General features: G+C 51.0%; 1 protein-coding gene across 1 annotated transcript; it reads right to left on the reverse strand.

Annotated features, from left to right (window-relative positions):
- Positions 1 to 3,154: 3,154 nt before the first annotated feature.
- Positions 3,155 to 15,739, reverse strand: CFAP20 (cilia and flagella associated protein 20). Its single transcript, XM_075536991.1, has 6 exons — positions 15,378 to 15,739; positions 5,650 to 5,729; positions 4,924 to 5,035; positions 4,220 to 4,408; positions 3,851 to 3,961; positions 3,155 to 3,577 (listed from the first exon to the last, which is right to left on the reverse strand). Exons 1-6 carry the CDS (start codon positions 15,459 to 15,461, stop codon positions 3,572 to 3,574), a joined length of 582 nt encoding a protein of 193 aa, XP_075393106.1. The 5' UTR covers positions 15,462 to 15,739; the 3' UTR covers positions 3,155 to 3,571.
- Positions 15,740 to 22,636: the final 6,897 nt, after the last annotated feature.

The raw sequence follows: 22,636 nt of genomic DNA on the forward strand, positions 1-22,636 counted from the left end.
TTGTTTTTTTTCGGTCTGCTTCCTGTTTGTGTTGTACACAGTGTTTTGTAGATGAAACAAAAAACAAAAAAGTCTGGGCAGATCCAGAGAGGCAGACTCTGGGTAATTACCCCGGCGGCCTGGCTGGGGAGAGTGGTGGGTCAAGGGAAACGGTGAGCTACAACGAGGACATGAAAATGTTCTGAAATCGATTGCGGTGGTGACGGCACGGCTCTTAATATGATCGCACCATTACATGGCATGACGCGTGGTGTCTGTGCCAACGAAACGCTGTCTTAGAAACCTGAGACGTGTCCTGCACACCGTCGTTTATATCCCTAATGAAGCAAGTGTCGATGCGCCAACACCACTCTGAGTCCGTCCTGCGGGGACCTGGAAGCCCCCTGAAGGCACTTCATCATCAGTGGCCCCCACGCCCATGGGTCAAGCAGCCCCCGGGTCTGGCGATGCTCAGCCCCACACCTGTCACTACAGGTGACCGTTTATGAATGGAGCTTTGAACAATAATTATCGCCTGCTCTGCTCCTGAGGGCCCGGCTTACTTCTTCACTCTTTGATCAGAAGGTTCCTCTGCGGCACTAAGTCTGCTTCGCCCCTTTTGTGGAAGTGGAGTGCCCATCATGGATCTGCTCTCCCCAGGGGAGGCACGTTGGGAAGAGTTGTTTGCCTATCCCTCCGGCTCCTGCTAAGGGACACTCTCCCATTGGGAAAGTAGCCCCTTCGAACTCACAGGAGCTGTCACCATGATCTGCTGCGGTCACCCCGGCTCACCCTCCTTCAGGGAACCTGTCCTTTTGTCCCTTCCTCCTCCTCTGGCCTCACTGAGTGGCATCCCCCTGCTGAGCTGGAATGCTGAGGCAAGGGGCAGCAGAGCCCAAAGTCACACTGGCCGGGATCCAGCTTAGAGATCCGCCCCAGCACCCGTACGCCCCCTCACTTCCTCTCGGGTGGGTATGTCAAGTATCTGGGAAGCGGACAGCTGTCGCCTTCCACCCCAAAGAGGGTGGTGAGGTCATGGCCATGCATACTCAATCCCCCGGCCTGAAGGGCGCTACTGTGTTCCCCAGTCCTGCCAGCACCTCTTCTCCGGTGCCTGGCGCTGGAGGGAGAGGAACCGGACCATTTTCTCGCCTCCACAAAAGCAGCTTTCATCCAAGAGAGACTCCACTGTTAAGTAGCCAGAGACAGCAACTCGGTTAAGTCACGGACAGGACAGACCACCCCACCCCCACCCCCACCCGTTTCTGAAGAGCCCTGCTGTCGGCCAGAATGCTAGCCAGGCGCATGGAGTCTGAGTACCCGAGTCCACTGAGTTGAAGGACTGGAGCGGGCCCTCAATTGTCAGCTGGGCGGAGGGGGAAGTCGATAGATGCAGCTCAGTGATGTGGGGACAACTGGTTGCTCCCCAAGGACATGGGCAGCATCTGTTCCAGCCTGGTAGCAGACACTCAACCAAGAGAACCTCATCCTGATGGCCCACATACGCCAGGCACCAGACAGCTACGAGGTGGGACTACTCCTTGGGGCTCCTGCCCTCCCGGGAGGCTTGGGTCACAGTCACCCAGAGCTCAGAGAGAAGGGTGCCCAGGGCAGTGCTCCTTGGCCACATTACTTCTCACAAGGCAGCACGTCTACTTGTTTTTCTTTATTGAAGTCAAAGTAGCCGCTGCCCCAATTCCAATCTCGCCCCCGTGGAAAGAAACCAGATCTATAGGATCTATGAGGTCCCTGGTCTTTTTTCTGACTTGGCGTTTTTTATTTCACTATGTGAATTTCACCTTCCCAAAACTATTCTTCATAGTGCCAAAAATGGATATAGTGATAGGAAACCGTTCTGCACGGCTGTCGTCACTGAGCCTGTTTGTGCGTGTCCCCCATGATCCAGGGGTGCCCACACATTGCCTTCTCGGCCCCCAAAGCACTTTCTCCTTGAGAACACGACACACGGTACAGTTGCATCACACCACATGCCTCACTGTCACAAACTGATCTGTTCTTGGCTGAAAGGAAAAACCACAACCAAAACGGGGTGCCAGGATCGCTCCCCTGAACAATCACATTCCCAAGAGCACAGGTGCATGGGAAAGGGCCTTGGCTCCCTCACATTATTCTAGAGTTTAAAGAAACACGTTTCTTAAGTCCCTAAACTCAAGGCAAGTGCTTCATCTGGAGCGCGTCTGAAAGGAACTGGGGGTCGGGGTGAAGGCCAACAACACAGGGAGTACTGATCCCTGCAGGAGCGAGGGTCTCCAATATGGCGCCTGCCAAAAGTGTTGACAGGGATTTGGCTGTCATTTTCCTGTCTTCAACCCAACTCGAGAGCGTGGTGAACAGTTGGATGACTGGGTATGGCTCTTCCACCCGTGCCTTTGTAACCCCCCACCCAATGACTGGTGGGACTGTGCTGACAGGGTGTGAGACCCACTGAGAGAGGGGCCTGGTCAGCTTTGCCCTTGCGCTGGGCTGAGTGAGCCACCCCGGAAGCAGAAAGGAACCCCACATCCCTCAAGGACGAAAAGCCACCACTGGGACCCTGCCTGAAGTGAGGGAAACAGTGGAGGCCACGGCGCCGAGATCCTGAGGCAGAGCAGGGGGCAGCGCTGAGACCATGAGACCCACGGAACTAGGCAGAGGCCGAGGACCAGAGACATGTCCGCCCGCATGGCAGAGAGACGCTGTGGAGGTACCCTGTGAGCTTCCCCAATAAACTCACCACGGCGAGTCCTGTGTGGGCACTGCGACACACCCGATTGAACCCGAGAGAGAAGTAGAGTGCAGTGGGAGGGACGGAGGGTGGGGGCATGTGGCAGTCGGTCTTGGGCTGGTGTGGACATGGGTTCTCCTTCTTCTTTGTGTAGCCATGGTGGGGGTCAGATGTGGCCCCCACACTATTTTCTTCCGAGACCTAATCCCTAGAAAGGAGCTTCTATTGGTCGGTCATACATTGTCTGTGTTTTTGCCATTTAGTTTATCTAGGAAGATGTTGCAAACCAGTGCAGGCATGTATCTGCCTGGTTCTTTAAATCCTGATTGCAAACTCCTGCAAATGTGCGCAAAGCGATGTTCTGGGGCAGCAGTTCTATGTTCCTATCATGAGGGAGAGGGGAATGAGCCATCAAGAAAGACACACAAGGGCACAGATGTACAAACCGAGAATATAACATTTTATTGACCTCCAAATTAGGTGTATTATACAGATTATAATACATATCTTTGGACAACGTATAAAACAAAGAACATACTGTAGAAAGAACTATTGGTCTGAAGCTGCCTGAGGGGACAGCTTGAATTCGGGACGTTCGTAGTAGACACATTTCCCACTCCCTGAGGCTGAGAGGAGAAACGCCGGCGGGCGCTCACATGTCACTCCAGGACAGCTTATCCCCACTGTGCTTACAGGCAACTGCGGAGTCCTGGCCCGGTCACGGGGGTCCAACGTGAGGGACGCCAAGTAGGGCACAAAAGAACCACAGCATAGGGGACTAATATAAATATTTCTGCTTTTCGCACAGTCCTCCAGCGAGTTTCCTCAAGTCACGGTCTGGAGTCTATCCCTCGAGTTGCCTTCCAGTTATTGCTAGAGGGGAAAAGCAGAAAGGCCCTAGTTAAAGGATCAGAATGTGAGGGCCGGCGGCACTGGCCCCCGCTCTGGGTGAGGGGAGTGCATTGCACCCCGTGTGGTAGAGAGGGCCGTGGGGTGGGGAGTGTTTGTGAGTAGGATGCAGTGGGGTTCCCCACCCTGTGGAGGGCAGGGGGACACGAAGTAACCCCAACACAGGATCCCTCGGGATGGAAGAGGAGGCGCTCTCCCACTCCCTGCCTGGCCTTCCCGGGAAGCAGGCCCACTCACCTTGGCCTTGTTCTGGACTGGGAGATACAGTTTGAACTCTGCCGGCAGTTCGTCTTCTGAATAGAGTCTGTCTGAGAAGTAGACCCGTCGGATGCGACAGTTCGCATGGATCTGTGGGTACAGGATTTGCTTTGAGGAGCTAAGCATCCTTGTTTTACCCCCTCCCATGGTGCTGACAAGACTCCGTCTCCTCAGCTTGGCTGGGGGTGGGGGTGGGGGTGGTTCTGGCAGGGGCAAGGCCTGCTGCATCTTCCTCGATCCCCTTCAAGGCTGGAGCCATCTGCACCATGACCCGGGGCCTTAAGGTGGTCTCAGACAGCGCACAGCCTCCCTCCCCTCCTGAGGTGGCCCCTGGAAAGCGGCCAGCACCTGCACTCGGAGGGTCTCAATGTAATTTGTGCCGTAGGCCCGCCGGGTGAAGTCGGACAGGTTGAACTGGATCTGGTTCCAGCCATCATCCAGCCGCATGGGCATGGTGCAGATGAAGGGCTTCACACGTGTGGTGCTCTGGTAGTTACTGGCCCTGAACCGCCGCCGAACATTCTTGTCATCGAGCACCTGTGAGATGGGGGGAAGGGGCATTTCAGACAGGGTCTACGCTCAGAGCCAAAGCTCAATGGAACTCAACAGCCCAGACACCAGTCATACGGATGCAGACAGGCCGGAAGTAGTGAGTTTATCTTGTTTGTTGCCAAGACAACACCAGCTGTGTCTGACTTCTGAGGGCGACTCTCAAGACCACGGGATGACTTCATACGAGGTCTTCCCACTGCAAAATCAAACCTACTCCAGTTGAGACCACTAATAGGCGACTCACTTGCCAGACGGGCACCCTGCTAACCTTTACGCTCTGGAATCCTGCCGTCACAGGCTGGCGTTCCTAGGTGGCTACGCTGCCGGAAGACCGGGCAGGGAAGTTTGAGGTCGAATACCACATTGAATGCAGAAAGGCAAGAGCGCTACACTAACAGCAGGGGAAGAAGAGGTGGATGTGTCTGGCTCGTTCCCGAAGGCCCTGCTCCGGGCAGGTGGAAAGGCTCCCCCTTTAGTACCCGGCCACGTGCCGCACTCACCTGAACCTCAAAGGTGAAGTATTTCTTGAGGTTTTTTATAATCATGACAAGGAAGGGAAGCTTGATCCCCAGGGTCTTCTTGGGGTCGGCGGGGCACGTGATGTAGGTGGTGCTGTGGAGAGAGCAGCACAGTGGGCACACACTGCTGCCGTCCCCCCGGGGAGTGATGCAGGGCGGCACGGGCCCCCGGGAGCCCCACAGCCGGCTTCGGCGGGTGCTCTAAAGGTAAGCTGTGCTCATACCCGGGCCCAGCCCACCACAGCTCCGGACAGGGCTCACCAGAGCACAGCACATCTGGGGAACAGCATCTGACCAACTGGGCCTTAGGACCTTCCTCCAGGCCCGTCACAGAAACAGCCATTGTGCTCCACAAGGACGATCAAATAACAGAATCCAAACACCGAGACCCTGCGGCGTCAAAAAGCACGCCGGCTACCCTTCCCCTGATCCGGATTGCTACAGGCAGTGTGTCCTCACCCCGCCCGGGCCCCCGAAGGCTGAGTCGTACGTAGCTTATGCTTCCAGTGCTAAGCATGTGCTAAGCGTGGCTTTAAGTGCGTGGCATGCATTCCCGTACTGACTTCACCGTCTACCGTTCTCCCACTTGGCAGATGGGGAAGCCAAGGCCTGGGGGATGAGGTGGCCAGGCACCTGTGAGACGAACCACCGTGACGTATTGCCTCCCTGGCCTGCCCACAATGTCTCTGGGGAGTGGGGGTGGCCTACCTTACGTTTGTCCCCTCGATCTCCAGGACCAGGGACTGGATGTCATTGTCAGTGATTCGTTTGATGTGACCATTCCGCACCTGCCAAGGAGGGAACTGATTGATCAGTACTGAAATCCTGTGAAGCAAGCCACAGGGTTTCTGAAGTCCGAGGATGGTTGAGCATGTCCATTTAGGGGCACCCAGAGCAGGCCAGGGGCCATGACAACACACTAGTTTGTGACAATGTTTGCTGACGCTTAACAACTAAGCAAAGCCATCACATGGCCATGGGGCTCCCAGGGATTAATGTCTCTTTGAAGAAATCAGCTCAATCAGATCCAACGAATACTTGTCACGTGCTTACCAGGCACCGAGTTCACCTGCAGGCTCTCACTTGATTCTCAGGACAGAAACCACAGACGGTGGCACAGATGTGGACAGAGACCCAAGGTGCGAGAGTCGGGGGGCACAGCACACACGGCCTCACATACATGTACCTTTGGCAACGAAGCGCTGAGACCCCCCACAAGTCAGGCGCGTGAGTACAAGCCATCACCACCGGGTTGGCTCCTCCACAGGCTTCCTTGTCGTCCCCTTCCCCCAAGTTCCTACTGCAAGTGCGTGCTCGGGTCTGTCTGTGCCACCCACAGAGGCAGCCTTCTGTAGCCTCTCCAGCCCTGCTGACCTCTCCACCCCCTGTGCTGTTGCTCTGCCATGCGCTCTAGGCCCGAGCTTAGCACTTCATCCGCCACGGCTTTATCCTGCGACCGCACGCTCAGGAAGTTCACGATTCTGCATTGAACGCATTCTTTCCCCTCACAATATTTAGGAAAGCAGCATTACCTTCCAACACGACATGCCAAAGTACCTAACCTAACATGGACAGAGCAGAGGGGCCTTCTGGAACGCGGTAACATGGGAGCTGCCCAGCCAGGCACAGAACAGTCAGCAGGAGAAGGGCACAGGTGGGCTTCCCCAGCACGGGCAGACGGCGCTGGTGGGTTTTAAGTCACTGACTCCACCCGACGGAAGCTGGCTGGTTCGCTCACTCACCAGGGAGCGCGAGTGGTGGGGAGCCGTGTGGCTGTCTGTGCTTTCCAACAGTCAGTACTAAAACGGCATCTCTCGGAGCTCTCCGATGAGTTCCCCAGGCGACAACTGCTACTCAGCCTTTTTTTTTTTTTTTTTGAGAGGGATCTGTGTAAGTGCCTGCGGGCTAGATGTGTTTCACGTCCTGGGACCCAGCAGGCCGTCGATCTGGCAGGAGGCCAGGAGAGAAGAGGCGGCAAGGTCTGAATCCGAGGGCCTGAAATGACAGGCTCCTTGTCTGACAGTACAGGGGAGCTGAGGGGCAAGCGCAGTCAGGTCAGCATGGAGCCGGGGCTTCGGGGCCATAGGATGCCTGGTGTCTGGACGCAAGCGTAAGCAGTCCAGGGACGCTCTAAAGGAGTCGGGCAGGTGGAGTCTTGCTGTGCTTTTCCAGCTCCACACACACGGACAGTTCCTCAGTTCCGACACTGCACAAGCAGGTTGCACACAGGTGCCTTCTAAGTTTGCTGTCAAGCAAAAACTCACAGCCATCAAGTCGATGCCAACTCATGCCGACCCTGGCGGACAGGGTGGAACTGGCTGTGGGATGACACCTAGCTGTGCTCCCGAAGGGACCCTGCAATCCGTGGAGGCATCCATGTGCGTTTCTGACACCCACGTGACTGATGGATTCGCTAGGACAGACACAGGCACTCCTTAGGCAGTCCTTGTGCATCTGCGTGTCTCTCTCATTTCTTTCCTCTCCCTCTCCCCTGCCCCTTACCCTTCAAGTCTGCTGCTTCCCTCTTGTAACAGTGGCCTTGAACAGGGCTGTCTTTCCGCCAAATGCCCCCGTGAAGTGAGGTGACCGACAGTGCCGTCACTGCTGGTTTCCAGGGATGCAGTTCACTTGCCCACTCCTGCACAGGTGACCACTTCAGTTGTTCCCAGCTGTTAGCTGTCGTGGATGCGCTGTGATAATCTGTCCGTGTTTTGTTCTTTATTTCTCCGGGGTCTGGTCCGAGCAGTGACTGCTGGGGCCTGTGCTGTCCCTGTTCGCACTGGTTTAAAGAAGCGCCGTACTGTCAGAGTGGAGTCTTGCGTGCTCGAAGCTCGAGAGTAAGTGCCATGCAGTAAGCATCCTTTGTCTCGTCCACAGGCTTAGCACTGTGGAAGGCACTCAGTCAGCACATGTTGGCTTTGGAATTTGTCGCCCTGCGAATTGGCGCACCTAGGACTAGGTTCAGGGAGGATCCTGCCATCACAAAGCCCCAGAGGAGGTCACGAAGCACAGCTACCACTGTGCTCTCCCACAAAATGTCCCTTGGTGGCCCCGGTCAGAGAGAGAAGGGCCCTCAATCTCTGCCAGTGGAGCATGCCTCGGGTTGGCAAGACACGGCGTCACATTGAAGTGCTTCCCAAACAAAGCTGGCGGCATCCAGTGACCTCCTGCTCTGAATTCTGGGCCTCTTTCCAAGGGAGACTGAGCACACAAAGAGGAGCACATCAGTGCTGCCCACCGTCCCCACATGCACACTCCCAACCAAAGAGGAAGCACGCCGCCTACACTTTCTGGGCCACAGCTGCCGGGGAAAATCCGCCAGACCTGTTAGTGAAGAGAGAATCCATCAAGAAACAGCCCCGCTGATAGGAGCTGGCGGTCCTCCAGGAAGTGCCAAACACGCATGTGGGATCGGAGCGCTCGGTGGCCTCAAAAGGCATCACTCTTTCTTCAAAGGGCTGCAGATCAAACACATGGGAACACCGCAAGGGCTACAAAGTCATTAGGAGCTAAAGCAGCAGCTTGCGATTTATCCAGCCCTCAAATCAAACCTCTCCAAAGGTCTCAGCCAGAGACAATGAGAAGCATCGCTTGGGCCCAGAACTCCCAGCTACATCTGTTCCGGTGGAAACGTGAAGGCCGTGGCCCTCTGGCATCTCAGAGATCAGTGGATGCCTGCACCCCACACTCCAGCAGGCCCGACAGTCAAGTGGTGAAAGAAAAGAATGGTGCCAAGCACTGTGCATGAACACCAGCGGCCAGAAGCCAGAGCCGGAGCTGGACCTTCAATAACTTCCTAAGGAGAAAAAATCTCTCAGCCACAGTCAGAGTAACTCACAACATGAATTAATGCTAATGCAGGTCACCAAACCAGAGAACTGGGAGGAAGAAAGGGCGGCGTGCTTTAAAGAGGTGTCCCTCTGCAGTTTTAACCTCTCACTGCCATCGAGTCAATTCTGACTCACAGCGACCCCATCAGGAAGGATAAGACAGGCCTGTCCCTGTGAGTTTCCAAGACCCTAACTCTTTACAGGAGTAGAAAGGTTTGTCTTTCTCCTGAGGAACTGGCTGGTGGATTTAAACTGCTAACCTTGCAGTTAACTGCCAATGTGTCCTCACAGTGCCCCCAGGGCTCGTCTGTTTTAACCTGTCCTGGGTAGGACAGGCTAAATGAAATACAAAAAACCCCAGGAGACCGATAAACCCCTCAAAAAGGACCCTCACACCACAAGCTGCCAGAGCTTGGAATGCAATGAAACTTGGTGTTAATTATGACTTTTATACTTCATAAATTTTACAGGGTGGTAAATACAAATTTATAAGAGGGGTGCCTTAGAAGCAATTAAGAACATTATAAGAGCTGTAAGAGCCCCCAATAAAATATTCTTTTTTAAAAAAAGAACCGAAGGTGTTCCTGAGTAGTGCAAATGGTTAATTCAATCACCTGCACCAGAAAGTCACACCTGCCCAGGGGTGCCTCCATAGAAAGGCCTGGTCATCTACTTTTGACACACCGGCCCCTGAAACCCTGTGAGGACTGATACGCAGGGCCCGCCTGAGCTGTGGCACACTGAAAGGGTAAATCTCCAAAGCTGCCTTTCCATGCTCTAAAGAGGAGATCTCAAGGGAAGGGGTGGGGAGGGGCCTTTGGGGCAAGGCCTCCACCTGGCACTATGGCCACTCCCCCCCCCCCGCCCCCGTCTGGTCCAAACACTTGTAACAAGATGCACGTCCTCAGAAAGCACACGTTTCTGTCCTTGGCACTGTCCGGTCCAGGAGTCACAGTGGCCTGGTGTGGAAATGAACTGAAACTGTCCTACCAGCTGGTACCGCGTGGCGGGAGCCGACTTTCACCTCCATCTCTGGGTCAGAAAGCTTGAGATTCACTAGTGACTTCTGCGTTACAAATCCAGTTTGTGTTCTGTGACACACTCTCACTCTGTGGCCCTCAGAGTGTTTCCTTGCTGCAGCCAGAACTTACAGCCAGGCTTACGTGACTTGTTCTATGAACCTCGTCCCTCCTCCCATGAGCGGGAGGCTCCGAGGGGCTTCAGCACCTGGGCGCCCAACAGTGAGCAGCTCAGAGTCTCTGCCACACCAGGAAGGGGACCTTCAAAAGCCCTGGCAACCACTCTGTCAGAGTTTCCATGGTTGCTGGGGCAACTGATAGAGAACACTGATTTTTTTCCCCCCCCTTCAATAGAAGTCCCAGGGAGGAGGGTCACGCTGAGGGGAAAAAATACTGGAAGCGGGAGGAAGCTGGCCATTGCTCTAGGTTTCTAAGAAGGCTTTAAAAAAAATAACACATGAATTGTGTTCTCTCTCCCCCTCTCCACTTTCATTTTTCTGGCTCCACCTACTTCTCCTGGCAGACAGCTGAACCCTCAGCCATCTGGCGTGCCCGCCTGAATGACATATGTTCCAATTTACATTAAGCCATCAGAGCTGCCCTTTCCTGAGGGAAGAGTCGGCCCTGGGGAAGGGGCTGGGCACCAGCACAGACCCACAGGTGGCGGGCGACCTCTGGGGGAAGAGCTGGGTATAGCTCCAGCCGACAGACAGGGACTATCCAGAACGCAGGCAGGTGACACCAGACATTTAAAAGCCCATGAAGCCCGAGCCACTCTGTGCAGTTCGGATCTGTCTCCTGAGCCCAGGCTTAGGGGAAGTGAGAGCAAAGACCACCACCTGAGTAACCCAGGTTAGTCTGGAGGAAAAAATGCAATTTTATCACCTTCGTGTCCAAATGTCATCCTTTGTGGTACTCAATCCAACCGCTGGGGGGCCTGCCGTCAACCGAGCATGTCCCAACAAGGTCAGATGATCAAAAGCTGGAGTGGGGGGCCTTCCCCTGCCCCCGCCCCCGGAGAAGATACTTGGTCAGACTTGGATGGGGAATGGGAACCTAGCGCTACCAGCACGGACAGTAAGTCAGACTTCGGGCGCTAACTCTTAGTTTGGGAATGAGGGGAAGAAAGCAATGTTCATGAAGTAACACCCTCATTTCTCAGGAGGTGGGGATTTTAGGGTTTTTTTTTCACTAATGATTAAAAACAGATACCATTTTACACAGGCATGAAGAAACTTGAACCCCATGGTACTTTCCCGACAAACCAGAGCTCATTTTAAACACAACACGCCACTGCCATCCAGGTGACTCTGTGACTCGTAGTAACCCCAAGGGGGAGTTCTGAAGCTGTGAATCTTTCCAGGAGCGGCTGCTGGGTTTGAAGCAGTCCAACAGGGACCTGAAAGCACCGCCAGGGCTCCTGACATGACACAGAAGAGTCCTCTAACAAATGGGAATTTTCCTGGCCTTAGAAGCTAAGGAAATAGGAAAGAAAATCCTAATTTCGCCTTAAAGTCTTGGCTTGAAAATTCACAAACATCTCTATACTAAGGAGGCTGAATCACTGGAATACAGATCTTAAGGAAACCCATTCTAACTGTGACATAACAATGCAAAGGAAGCTGAGGTGCTATGAATGTATATGAGCTGTAAGCAGCCCAAGGGCACAAAGGTTAAGGTCTGTGGAGCTGAAACGCAAACAGACCTGGTGATGTTTCATGAAGACTGCACACAGGCAAGGAGGTGCTTTCTACAGGCTCAGGGTGAGGCAGGCCTGACTAGATGGCACACAATAAGGGCAACCTATAAATCAGCAGTCCGGAGTCCTGAAAGGCCCCTCTGAGGATGTGTCTCTGAACTGTGACCTAGAGGAGACCCATGGAGATGAGGGAGGGAGGGTGGCTCCCAGCAGAGGGGCCAGGAAGTCCAAAAGCTGGCGGTGAGTGAAAACAGACCTTCTTGCAGTTCCGTTGGAGGCTGCTACTAAGAGGGAGGGACACCAGGTGAGGTGAGAGCCAGAACAAGTCAAACCCTCATTTCTGAAGATTACATCCACTCCTTACTCATCAACACAGTTAGGCTCCAAAGTCCTAATGTGGACACCGGTGTTACAGGACCACATCCGATCACAAAATGAAGGATGAGTACATAGTGACACAAATGTCAAATCACCGAGAATCATGGACGAGTTACAGTGGCACAAAGCCGCCGCGCCAATGTTCCTCTCACCACTTCCTGGGGATCGATTCGCTAGACATACAGGATCACTGCACTACAGACTGCTTTTACTATTGTTAAAATGCAAAATGCCACATAATGAGCAAGTCTGTAGGGAGGAGTAGGTATATTTATTACTGAAATCAAAGGCAGAAATCTTTTCTCCATAAGCTCAGAAAGTGTTGTGAAATCAAAATAACCACTAAAAACGGCACCAGGGTTAATAATGGACCTGCAGGCGAAGGTCAGAGCCAGGCCCAGATAAGTGGGGGCAGTCCTCCCCACCAGCCAGTCTTAATCTCCGAGAGCAGGGAAAATGTCTCCCTAACAACAGATCCCTAAGTTCTACACAAGGCCTACAGACAGATCCCTAAGTCTACACAATGCTTACAGACAAATCCCTAAGGCTACACAAGGCCTACAGACAGATCCCTAAGTCTACACCAGGCCTACACACAGATCCCTAAGGCTACACTAGGCCTACACACAGATCCCTAAGTCTACACAATGCCTGCACACAGATCCCTAAGTCTACACAATGCCTGCACACAGATCCCTAAGTCTACACAATGCCTACACACAGATCCCTAAGTCTCCACAAGGCCTACACACAGATCTCTAAGTCTCCACAAGGCCTGCACACAGATCCCTAAGTCTACACCAGGCCTACACACAGATCCCTAAGTCTCCACAAGGCCTACACACAGATCCCTAAGTCTACACCAGGCCTACAGACAGATCCCTAAGTATACACAATGCCTGCACAGAGCTGCTGCTCAAGAAATCGCTGACAAGTATTTCCTCCTCTTCCTTTGTCTCATGGGGGAAATTCCACTGCCAAAGTTTCAGATAAGTCTACGTAAGAGGGATAGAACAGGTAAATAATTTTTACTAACAGGATTTAGGTAAAAGTGAATACTCCTGTTTCTTGGGGGGCTTTTTCTGCCTCCCTGAAATATCCCATGTAGCCCTGTCGCTTGGTCTAGCAGTGTTTTCACACGTGTTTATGTCTTTAGGGTACCATCCGACCTCTAGTGGCGCTGTTAAGGGACACAGGGCACCATGGTTACTATGCTTTTATAACTGTTTGTAAACATGTTGACTAGACAAAAATAAAATAAAAGCTGCTCATGGGGGCTCAAGGCCAGAAGGGTTAAAATAGACAACTCTTAGATCAGGTTCATCTAAGACAAGTGCTGAAGCCGCCCTCCTGCTAGGATTTTTTTCAGGATTAAATAAATTCTCTGACCTGCTCTAAAAACAGCCCCCAGGGCATGTCCCTCTGTTTCCTGTCCCTACCCTTAACACGTTATTGTTCCCCCCCCTTCAATGACCTCACTGGCATAGAGAGGCACATCTATCCCAAACAACCGGTGACCCCAAATCATGCCCCGTGACAGCTTGCTTGTTCCCAGGTAGAGCCACCTTGGACTGCCTTTGTCCAGAGCCCCCTGCTGTTAAGCCAATCTCAACCCGCGGCCATGGGGGGCGGGGGGCGGGGGGAGGCGGGAAGGGCGGGGGCTAGAACTGCTCCAGAGGGTTTCCAAGGCTAGAAATCCTTGTCAAGCGGAAAGCCCATCTTTCTCCTGCAGAGTGGTTGGTGTGCTCAGCGGACCAACCTTCCGGTCAGCAGTCCAACGTTTAACTTGCTGTGCAACCATGCTGCTTGTTCTCTAAGAGGGGCGCCTTCTCCATGCACATGCCCTTGCTCAAATACAGGCCACGGAAAGCCCCAGAGACACCAACGAAGACAAGGGAACTGCTCTCCTCTTTCCCTGTGGCACCAGCTCCCACAGGTGGAAGACGTCCGCTCAGATTTTTCAGACACAGAGGAAAAAACTCATCACACACAGCGCTTTCAACTCTCTTAGGAAAATGATACTAAATGGACACCCACCCACCATGAAAAGCCGCTCTCTAAACGCAGATGACAGGCAGAAAGAGGTTGCCTCAAACTCTCACCTGTGGACAAGGGAAGCACAGAGCTGTTGAGAGGAGATGAAAACTCTCCTTGTTTTGATTCATCCACATCCCCAATCCAAACCCGCTGCCATCGAATTGACTCTGACTCATAATGGCTCTAGAGCAGAACGGAGGCCTCTACTTACTTACTTGAGGGGCATGGCTTTCTTTTCTCCCAGGGAGCAGTGGTTAGCAGCTGAGCCCTTAACTGCTGCACCACCTCAGGTCCCTGTCCCCACAGTCCTCAATAAATTCCATTCAGCAAAATAAAAAAAATTTTTAAATTCCATTCAGCATCCCCCAGCTCTCTCAGGGCTCTCCCCATGGCCATCAGTGCCTTAAATCACCTGTTTTCCCCATGAAAGGGTCTTCTGAATTTCTAAGCGTATAGAGAGCCCTGATGGTGTAGGGATTTATGCACTGAGCTGCTACTCACGAGGTCAGCAGTTTGAAGCCACCAGCTGCTTCCAGGGAGAAAGCTGGAGGGCTCTACTCCTTAGTTACAGCCTTGGAAACCTGTAGGCGCAGTTCTACCCTGCCCTACAGGGTCCCTATGAATCAGAATTGACATGAAGGCATTGAGTTTGGTTTATATGGACTTAGAGGACAGCAGTTGGAAACGAGCAGCTACCGGGGCAGGAGAAAGCCAGGGCTTTCTACTCCCATAAGTAACGAGTCTTGGAAAATCACCAGTTCTAGCCTGTCCCACAGCGTCACTAAGCATCGGAATCAACTTGATGACAGTGAATTTACATAGAGTACAGCTGTCTGGGAATCTACATGAGAAAATATATCTCAACGTAATGAAATGTAACCCCAGAAGCCCAGGAATGGGCAAGCCCAGACTGCAGCTGCACCATTTCCCATTTCTGATGGAAAAATCGGGCACACAAGGTACAAACAGATCCCGAGTTACAAGGAGCCCGGCGCAGGTGCCAAAGGCCACGGAATTCTGCCTAGTTTGGGATCAATGGAAACAAGAGGCGAATGAATGAAACCCGAACAAACGGGCTTGGCCGAGCGTTCTGGAACAAAGGCTCAGTGTCTAGTGCCCAGTACAGCGCCTGGCACGGAGCAGGTCACTCAGATGTGCTGGAAGCGCCGGCCGGTCATATGCAAGTCGCGCTGTGCATCTCACGCGATAGGTGGACAACCGAGGCTCAGAGGCACTGACTAGCGTGTCCTCCTAACCACGCCAGAGCCCCCCAGCCACGCCCACCCCAAACGGACCCCCATGTACTCTCGGCTCACCCCATGCCCCTGCCTCGCACCCAGTCACGCCAGGCCGGGGAGGGGGCCCCACAGCGACCGCCCGGCCAGGCCCCGAGTCCCAGCTCCACACAAACAACCCGGCGGGCCTCCAGGACGAGTCCTCAGCCCCGCGGCCGCGGCGCCCCGATCCCCTGACCTTTTTGTCCCAGATCTGCAGAGGCTTGCTGCCGATGCTGTAGAGGATGGAGAGGAAGCCGCTCTGGAAAGTGTTTTTGAACATCGCTCCGGCGGCCTTCTCCTCAGCCGCGCCGGCGTCGACTTAGGCCCCCGGGGTAGATACGGGCTCAGAGGAACAGGGACAAAGCGGGGTACCGGCGCTAATCTGGAGAGACGATGCTGCGCGGCTACGTGGCGAACAGTAGCCGCAGCCAGCCGGACTTGAACGCGGGATGCTGAGGCCACGAGCTTCGGTGGACCCAGCGAGACACACAGGCGTACGGATGGAAACCACAGCAACTGCCGCCCGCGTTTCTCCCCACGCCTTAAATGGAGGCTGCCGGGGGAAGCGCCGCACGAAGTGGATCCCTCCGCTCGTGTGAGCCCGCCCCCCAGAGCACGAAGCCCAATCGTACCACGCTATTTACGGACTTCCGTCTTCAACACCCGCCCTGGTCCCGCCCCTTGGCGGAAAGAACTCCGTTGCCAAGGGACTATTTTTCTTATTAGCTAGACCAGAGCAGGCTTTAGAAGGCGGAGGAGGACAGAGGACGGGGAGACGTGGGCATTTAGAACGTGTTGTCAGTATTGCGTAGTGTCATGGCAACGTGGCGGGGGCGGGGGGAGGCCAGGCCCCGCCCCCTCGGGAGTAAGGCGGAGTTACAATGGGAGATGAAAATGAGAGCGTGGAAGTGGCCCTGGGCTCTCAGGATGCTTATTTGATATCCTGTGGTAAATTAGAGAGTGGGTGAAAAAGCGAAAGACCCTAATTAGCATGGAGTGACACCGCGCTTGCAACAGTGAGCGCCCACGTACCAAAGACGGGGAAGCTGGGCCAGACACTAGACACGCGGGCAGTGTCTCCTCCTGTGTACATCGGTCCGGTGAGTCGGACCCAGTACTGAGTACTGTGCTAAGTGCCTGGTCTACATAATTTCCCTTAATTATTACAGGAATTTCAGTTAAAGCAATACTCTGAGGAAAATTGACCCATTGATTAAATACACTGATAAGGAAGTAAGAAAGGCATTACAATAAAAGCAGAAATTGATCAAATTAAACAAAATAGAGTTAAGATGGCAGAGTGAAACCAACAAATAACAAACTATTTTTTTGAAGTTCAACCAAGGATTAAAGTACTACATGGAATTTGTCACTGTGAAAACCTATATGATATAGATTATATTCCAGGAAAATAAAACTTACCGTTATTGATTGGGTCAAAAAGTGCAAAAAACCCAAATACGCAATCAAAGAAAATATAGCCATTGAGCCCCCTTACCAAGCCACAGCGACTGCCAGTGTACAACATTGCCCATCCTGCACCATCCTGACAATCATGGCTATGTTGAGCTCGTTGTCACAAATACAGTGTCTATCCTCTCCTTGCGAGCTTTCCCTTTTTCTCAGACCTTCTGCTTTTCCAAGCTTGCCTTTTGCCAGGTACTGGTCCCTCTTGATAACCTGTCGAAACCACGTGAGAGGAAGTCTCACCAACCTCAGTTTTTACAAACAATTTTATTGTCACGTCATCCACATGTCACACAATTCACTAGTTCACAAGAGTTGTATAATCATGACCACAATCAATTTTTGACCATTTTCTTCTTATACTCATGGTTATTAGTGTCTATTATTTTTTAAATTGTGGCAAAAATATACACAACAAAACATTCTCCAACTCAACAACTACTACATGGACAATTCGGTGCCATTGATTATATAATGGGCAACCATTACTGATATATCTTTCTAAGTTATTCCACCACCATTAACATAAACTCAATGCCCCTGCATTAGTCCAGATAGACTAGAGAAACTGATTCATAGACACGCCTATGTGTGTAAGAAAGAACTTTATATCAAAGAGTAATTGTATATTAAGCAAACATCCCAGCCCAGTCCAGATCAAATCCAGAAGTCTGATATTAACCCATATATCCAAGACCAATCTGTAAATCCCTCTTCAGACTCATGCAACACATGCAATGACGCCAAATGCAGGAAGATCAAGGCCAGTAGGCGAACATCTTGAGGATCTCAGTGCTGGCAGGGGTCTCCTTGTGACTCCTCCAGCTCCAGGGCTCTAGCTTCATCAACTTGGCTCCATGTCTCTTGTCAGCAGGAAGATGAAGCAGAGAGTGTATCTGGCCTACAATAAGCTATTTCTTTCTTTTGTTCTTTCTTTTTTATTGAGCTATTGATTTCTGTGGTGCCTACCAATGAAGTCATCAAGCTGCAACCTGAATTGACAGGCTAGACTCTACACTCTTGCAAGTTGACAGGAGATTATCTAACTGCCACATTCCCCACCCCCAAGCAAAATCTCTTCCTCCTTCATCCATGGTAACCATTGGTCAACTTTGAGTTCTTTCTTTCTTTTTTTAAAGTAGTTTTCTTGATATAAAATTCACATATCATACACTTCTATACTTAAGTCACTTTTCAAGAGTTGTGTACATAGCATCACAATCAGTTTTCATGCTCCCTCCCTTTCCCGCATTCATCGTTCGCTTCCCAAGTTCCCTCACTCCTCCCCTCTCCCCAATAAAACATTGCATTGGTAATTGTCTCTGTGCATCCTCTCCTTTTTGTGCTTCTTAAATTGGGAAACCCAACAGAAACAAGAAAACAAAAATGAAACAAAACATAAAAACAATATAAAGATAAAGTAAAAAAAAAAAGATAAAGTAAAAACAAAGAGTAAGGGGGGAAAATCCACCAGCAATATTTGAAAAACCAGAGGAAAAATGTCTGTCGTGGAACAAAGGAGAAATGTTTGAGCCGGGAACAAATTCAGGTTGGGTCAAGAGGGAGGTCAACTGAACAAGTATCATATACTGTGGTTCAATCCACCAGAATCAAGTTTACGATAACTTCTGTCTGACAGTAAAGCTGTTCGAGTCCTTCGCCATTGGCCAGGAGGATCTGCCAGAGGCTTAATCTAAATAGACACTCTGCAGATGGATTTTGGGCTCCCACTGTTCTCCACAGCCTTCTACAAATTAGGTGTTCCCACTTCAAGCTCTGACGCTTTTCCCTTCATCGTATTTGAATTTTATTATCGTCAACTTTGGATCACACAAACTAGTGTGCTTCTTCAGTGTGGTCTTAGCTGGCACCTCGCTTAGATGGCTGCTTGTTTGAGCACAAGCCTTTAAGATCCCAGAGACTATTGTGATTGACAGCCAGGCACCATCTACTTTCTTCACTGCACTTTGCTGCAGCACCCTTATCTTCAGTGATCTCTGTGTGAACTCACTGTTCTTGGATTGGGGCTAAAATTAAGTGGGAGCCCAGAATTCATTTACTTGTCTACAGGTTATGAACTACTCTGGTTTACTTTAGCTCACCACAAGCTTAATACATGTGTATTTCTGCTTCACTTATGAAATTTTATTTTACTGAAACAACTATAAAATGGGTCAAAAGGGAGATCAAATGTTAAGATATTACATTTTAGCCTACCTACATCTACCATAATCGACTTTACAATGCTCTCTGTCTGGTAACAAGACTATTCACATCCCTCAACTACAGTCAGAGGGGATTCATCCACGTGTGGATTCTGCAAACAGTTATCCATAGCCTTCTGCAAACCAGGTGTTAACAACTTAAAGCTCTTACACCATTCCCTCCTTTGGATTCAGAATTTATAATGCACAATCATTGGATCACACCAGCTGGTGTGTTTCTTAGGAAGACATTTTAAGAAAATTGAAAACTGGTGAGGCAAAGGCTAGAAAAGTGGCTCTAGGGGTTTTTTTTCCCCATCACAAAGCACTCACTCTTTGGACTTCTTCTTTCCAAACTCAAAGACCATTTTATTTATTTTTATTTTTTTATTTTCAAAGACCATTTTAAAAGAACGTGATTTGAGTCTCTTGAGCGTATCAAAACTGCCCTTTTGAAGTGGTCTAAACAGAGAGCACGGAGTCCTCCAGCAATGAGTTAGAGAAATGGAAATACCAATTAGGGAATGCCGTGTAGACCTAGATGGAGAACGTGTTGAGAAATCACAGCGTCCCATGTTGTCTTTTGGTTAACAGGGATTTCTATGATTTTATAGCAGTTTTGTGACTTATGCTCCTAACCCAGTTTCTCCCATTGTTAGCTCAGCACACACAGTATATTAAGAAAAGATGTAACCCTGACACACACTTTTCCCGATTTTCAACTCTGCAGCATCCCCTCTTCCTCCAACAGCTGCCTCTCGGTCAATGTCGCACCGTAGCACAATGGAGTTTTCAGGAACTCCCATTCTTCACCACGTTATCCACAGTTGTTATGGCCTTTGCATGGCCAATGGAACACAGGGGAGGATCTTTCCGGTGTTCTCTGCTCTCAGTCAAGATCCTTCTGACATCAGCAGTGATCTCCCCCATTGCATGTCCTCTCCTGAATCTGACTTAGATTTCTGACAGCGGCCTGTTGATGTCCTGCTACAAATACTTTAAAATGATCTTCAGCAAAATTCTACTTGGATGTGATAGGAAGGGTATCGTTCAGTAATGTCCGCATGCTGTTGGACGATTTCGCCTTTGAATGGATACACGCCTGGGTCTCTTCCAGTCGATTGGCCAGGTCTCTGTCTTCCAGGTTTCTTTGGCAGACAAGTGAAGGCTCCCAGTGTTGCAACTGTTTGGGAAATGCTTCAGTTGATATATTATCATTCTGGAGTCTTGTTTTTCACCTAATGCTTCAGTGCAGCTGGGAGAAAGAGGGGGCTTTCTACTCCTATAAACAGTTACAAACCCGGAAACTCACGGGGCAATTCTGTCCTGTCCTATAGGGTCTCCAGAGGTCCGCATCGCCTTAGCGGCAGTGAGTGAGCTCAGTGCAGCTTGGAATTCCTCTTTCCATACCACCAGCTTGGGATCGTATGCTACCCCCAGAAATGGTTGAATGGTTCAGAGAGTCTGTGTATCTTCTTTTGATGCTTTCTGCGTTGTTGAACATCTTTCCCATACAAATCCTTGGTCATTACAACTCGGGATTCGAAGCCTTTCCTCAGTTCCTTGGGCCTGAGAAACACTGAGCTTGTTCTCTCTGCGCTTCTGACTTCCTACCTCCAGGTTCTTGGCACGATTCGTGATGATATTTTACTTGGTCTTCTTGAGCCACCCTTTAAAAGTTCATCAGAATTCCAACATGGAGAAAACGCTGTGCTCCTGGGCATATTGTCTGTTCATGTTCGTTTGTTAAATTCTCCTGGGTGTACTTTAAACATCCCTCGTCACACGTAGTTGGAACAAAAGAAAACGCCTCAGGCTGATCATCCCATTCCTCTCTTGTGCACTGACTCCCACACCCATCCTCTCGCTGAGTGAACAAATCCATTCTCCTCCCTCATCCAAATGTAGCCCAGACCCACAGATCCAGAGGTCTCGCCTTGTTCTAGAGTCAACAACGCACCTCCCACAGCGCAACGGTTTTTCAGATCCATCCACTGAACTACTGACTTTCCACCCACTTCTTGTACCTGCGCCCCGGAGGTCCTGCGGCTGTACACACGCCGTGTTTTCACCTGTGCACTCCCCCAATCACAGATCTCTTGTCCGTGCTCCTGAAGGCCCTGTGTGAGAATGCCTTTTGCACCCATAAGTGCTAGGTCATAATATATGGAGAAGGACATCATGCTTGGAAGAGGGTCAGCGAAAAAGAGGAAGACCCCGGATGGAATGGATTGACACAGTGGCTACAACAATGGGCAAACGCAGCACCGATTGTGAAGATGGTGCAGGTTGGGGGAGGGGGTTGTTCTCTGGTACACAGGGCTGCTGTGAGTCAAACCCTAGCAACAACAATAACAACAAATTATGCATGTTTCATTTGACTCCTGGTGCTCAAGAGTCCCTGGTGGGGCAAACAGTTGAGCATTCATTTGGGAGCCAAAAGGTTGTTGGTTTGAACCCACCCAGAAGCGCCTTTGGAAACAGGCCTGGTGAAAGGCGAACCTGGAGGTCTGCTTCTGAAAGTTCATGGCCTTGACAACTCAACAGAGCAGTTCTACTCTGCACACACCGATTGACCTGACGTCCGTCTGCACACACGGATGGACCGGACGCCAGTCAGTTCTACCCTGCACACACGGATTGACCGGAGGTCAGTCAGTTCTACCCTGCACACACGGTTGGACCGGACCTCAGTCAGTTCTACTCTGCACACATGGATTGACCGGACGTCAGTTCTTCCCTGCACACACGGATTGACCGGACGTCAGTTCTGACTTGGAGGCAGTAACAAGAAGCGGTGGGTCCGTGGTAAAACTCTTGTCTCCGACCTGGGAGACCTGGTTCGATTCCCAAACACCTCGAGCGTAGCGACCACATGTCTCTCCGTGGAGGCTTGTGTGTTGTATGGTGTTCAACCACTTTCAGTGAGGCTTCCAAATTCAAGGCAAGCGAGAGAAAGGGCTGGCGAATCTGTTTCTGAAAAGCCAGCCAATAAAAAGCTGCCGGATCACAACTGCTCCATCAGCAGAGAATCGTGGGGGTGGGTATGGGAGTGGACAGCGTTTCCCACTCTGGTGCAGGGACTCGCCAGGAATCGGGCCCCACACAGCTCCAGCCGACAACCGAGTGATTCCACCCACTTCCCTTCCCATCAGCAAGGGACTTTTTTTTTTTTTTTTTGGTCAGTAGGTAGTGACAAAGATTTGTTCTTATCAATACATATGTTGGTTTTTATCCATCGGCCTATGGGTTCTAGTAGGTATAAAGTGATAGTTTGAAATATTTTGCATTTATTATTACTCACACACTAGCTCACCTTGTCTTTTTCTCACACCTTTTCATGACATTTAGTTTCTTGAACTTTCCTGTTTGTCTTCTCTTTGTTCCAGACTCTCGAGTTCACCTCCCCCCGACCCCCTTCTTGATTTGCGGAAGTAAACGACATCTCCAGGTATCAATCCCTTGTTGGTTTCAGCTAATACAAACATCTTTTCCCAATCTGCCATCTGTTCATTTTCTCTCTGGCCAATTTTGTGGATCAGAAATTCGTATATTTAATTAGTCATTCTTTTCTTCACCTGTGATTATGCTTACAGGGGTTTTAGGAAGTGATTCTCCATTCCTAAGTCACAAAAATATTTCTATGAACGGCAGAGATTTACCTTTTTGATTAATGCGTTCATCCTCTGGAGACCACATCTGTACAGTGTGGGAGAAAATCTGATTTCTTTTTTCCTCCAGAAAGTGAGCAAGCTTATCAATATCCTTCCCCGATTGACCGTGA

This window comes from Tenrec ecaudatus, chromosome 18, assembly GCF_050624435.1.
Source record: "Tenrec ecaudatus isolate mTenEca1 chromosome 18, mTenEca1.hap1, whole genome shotgun sequence".
NCBI lineage: Eukaryota > Metazoa > Chordata > Mammalia > Afrosoricida > Tenrecidae > Tenrec > Tenrec ecaudatus.

What these genes read in the sequence shown, in the direction of transcription:
- CFAP20 (XM_075536991.1), bottom strand. Translation starts at nt 15,461, where the DNA reads ATGTTCAAAAACACTTTCCAGAGCGGCTTCCTCTCCATCCTCTACAGC. An exon ending in ATCGAGGGGACAAACGTAAG is followed by an intron (nt 5,036 to 5,649) that starts GTAGGCCACCCC and finishes CTCTCTCCACAG; the next exon opens with CACCACCTACATCACGTGCC. An exon ending in TTGAGACCCTCCGAGTGCAG is followed by an intron (nt 3,962 to 4,219) that starts GTGCTGGCCGCT and finishes CTGTACCCACAG; the next exon opens with ATCCATGCGAACTGTCGCAT.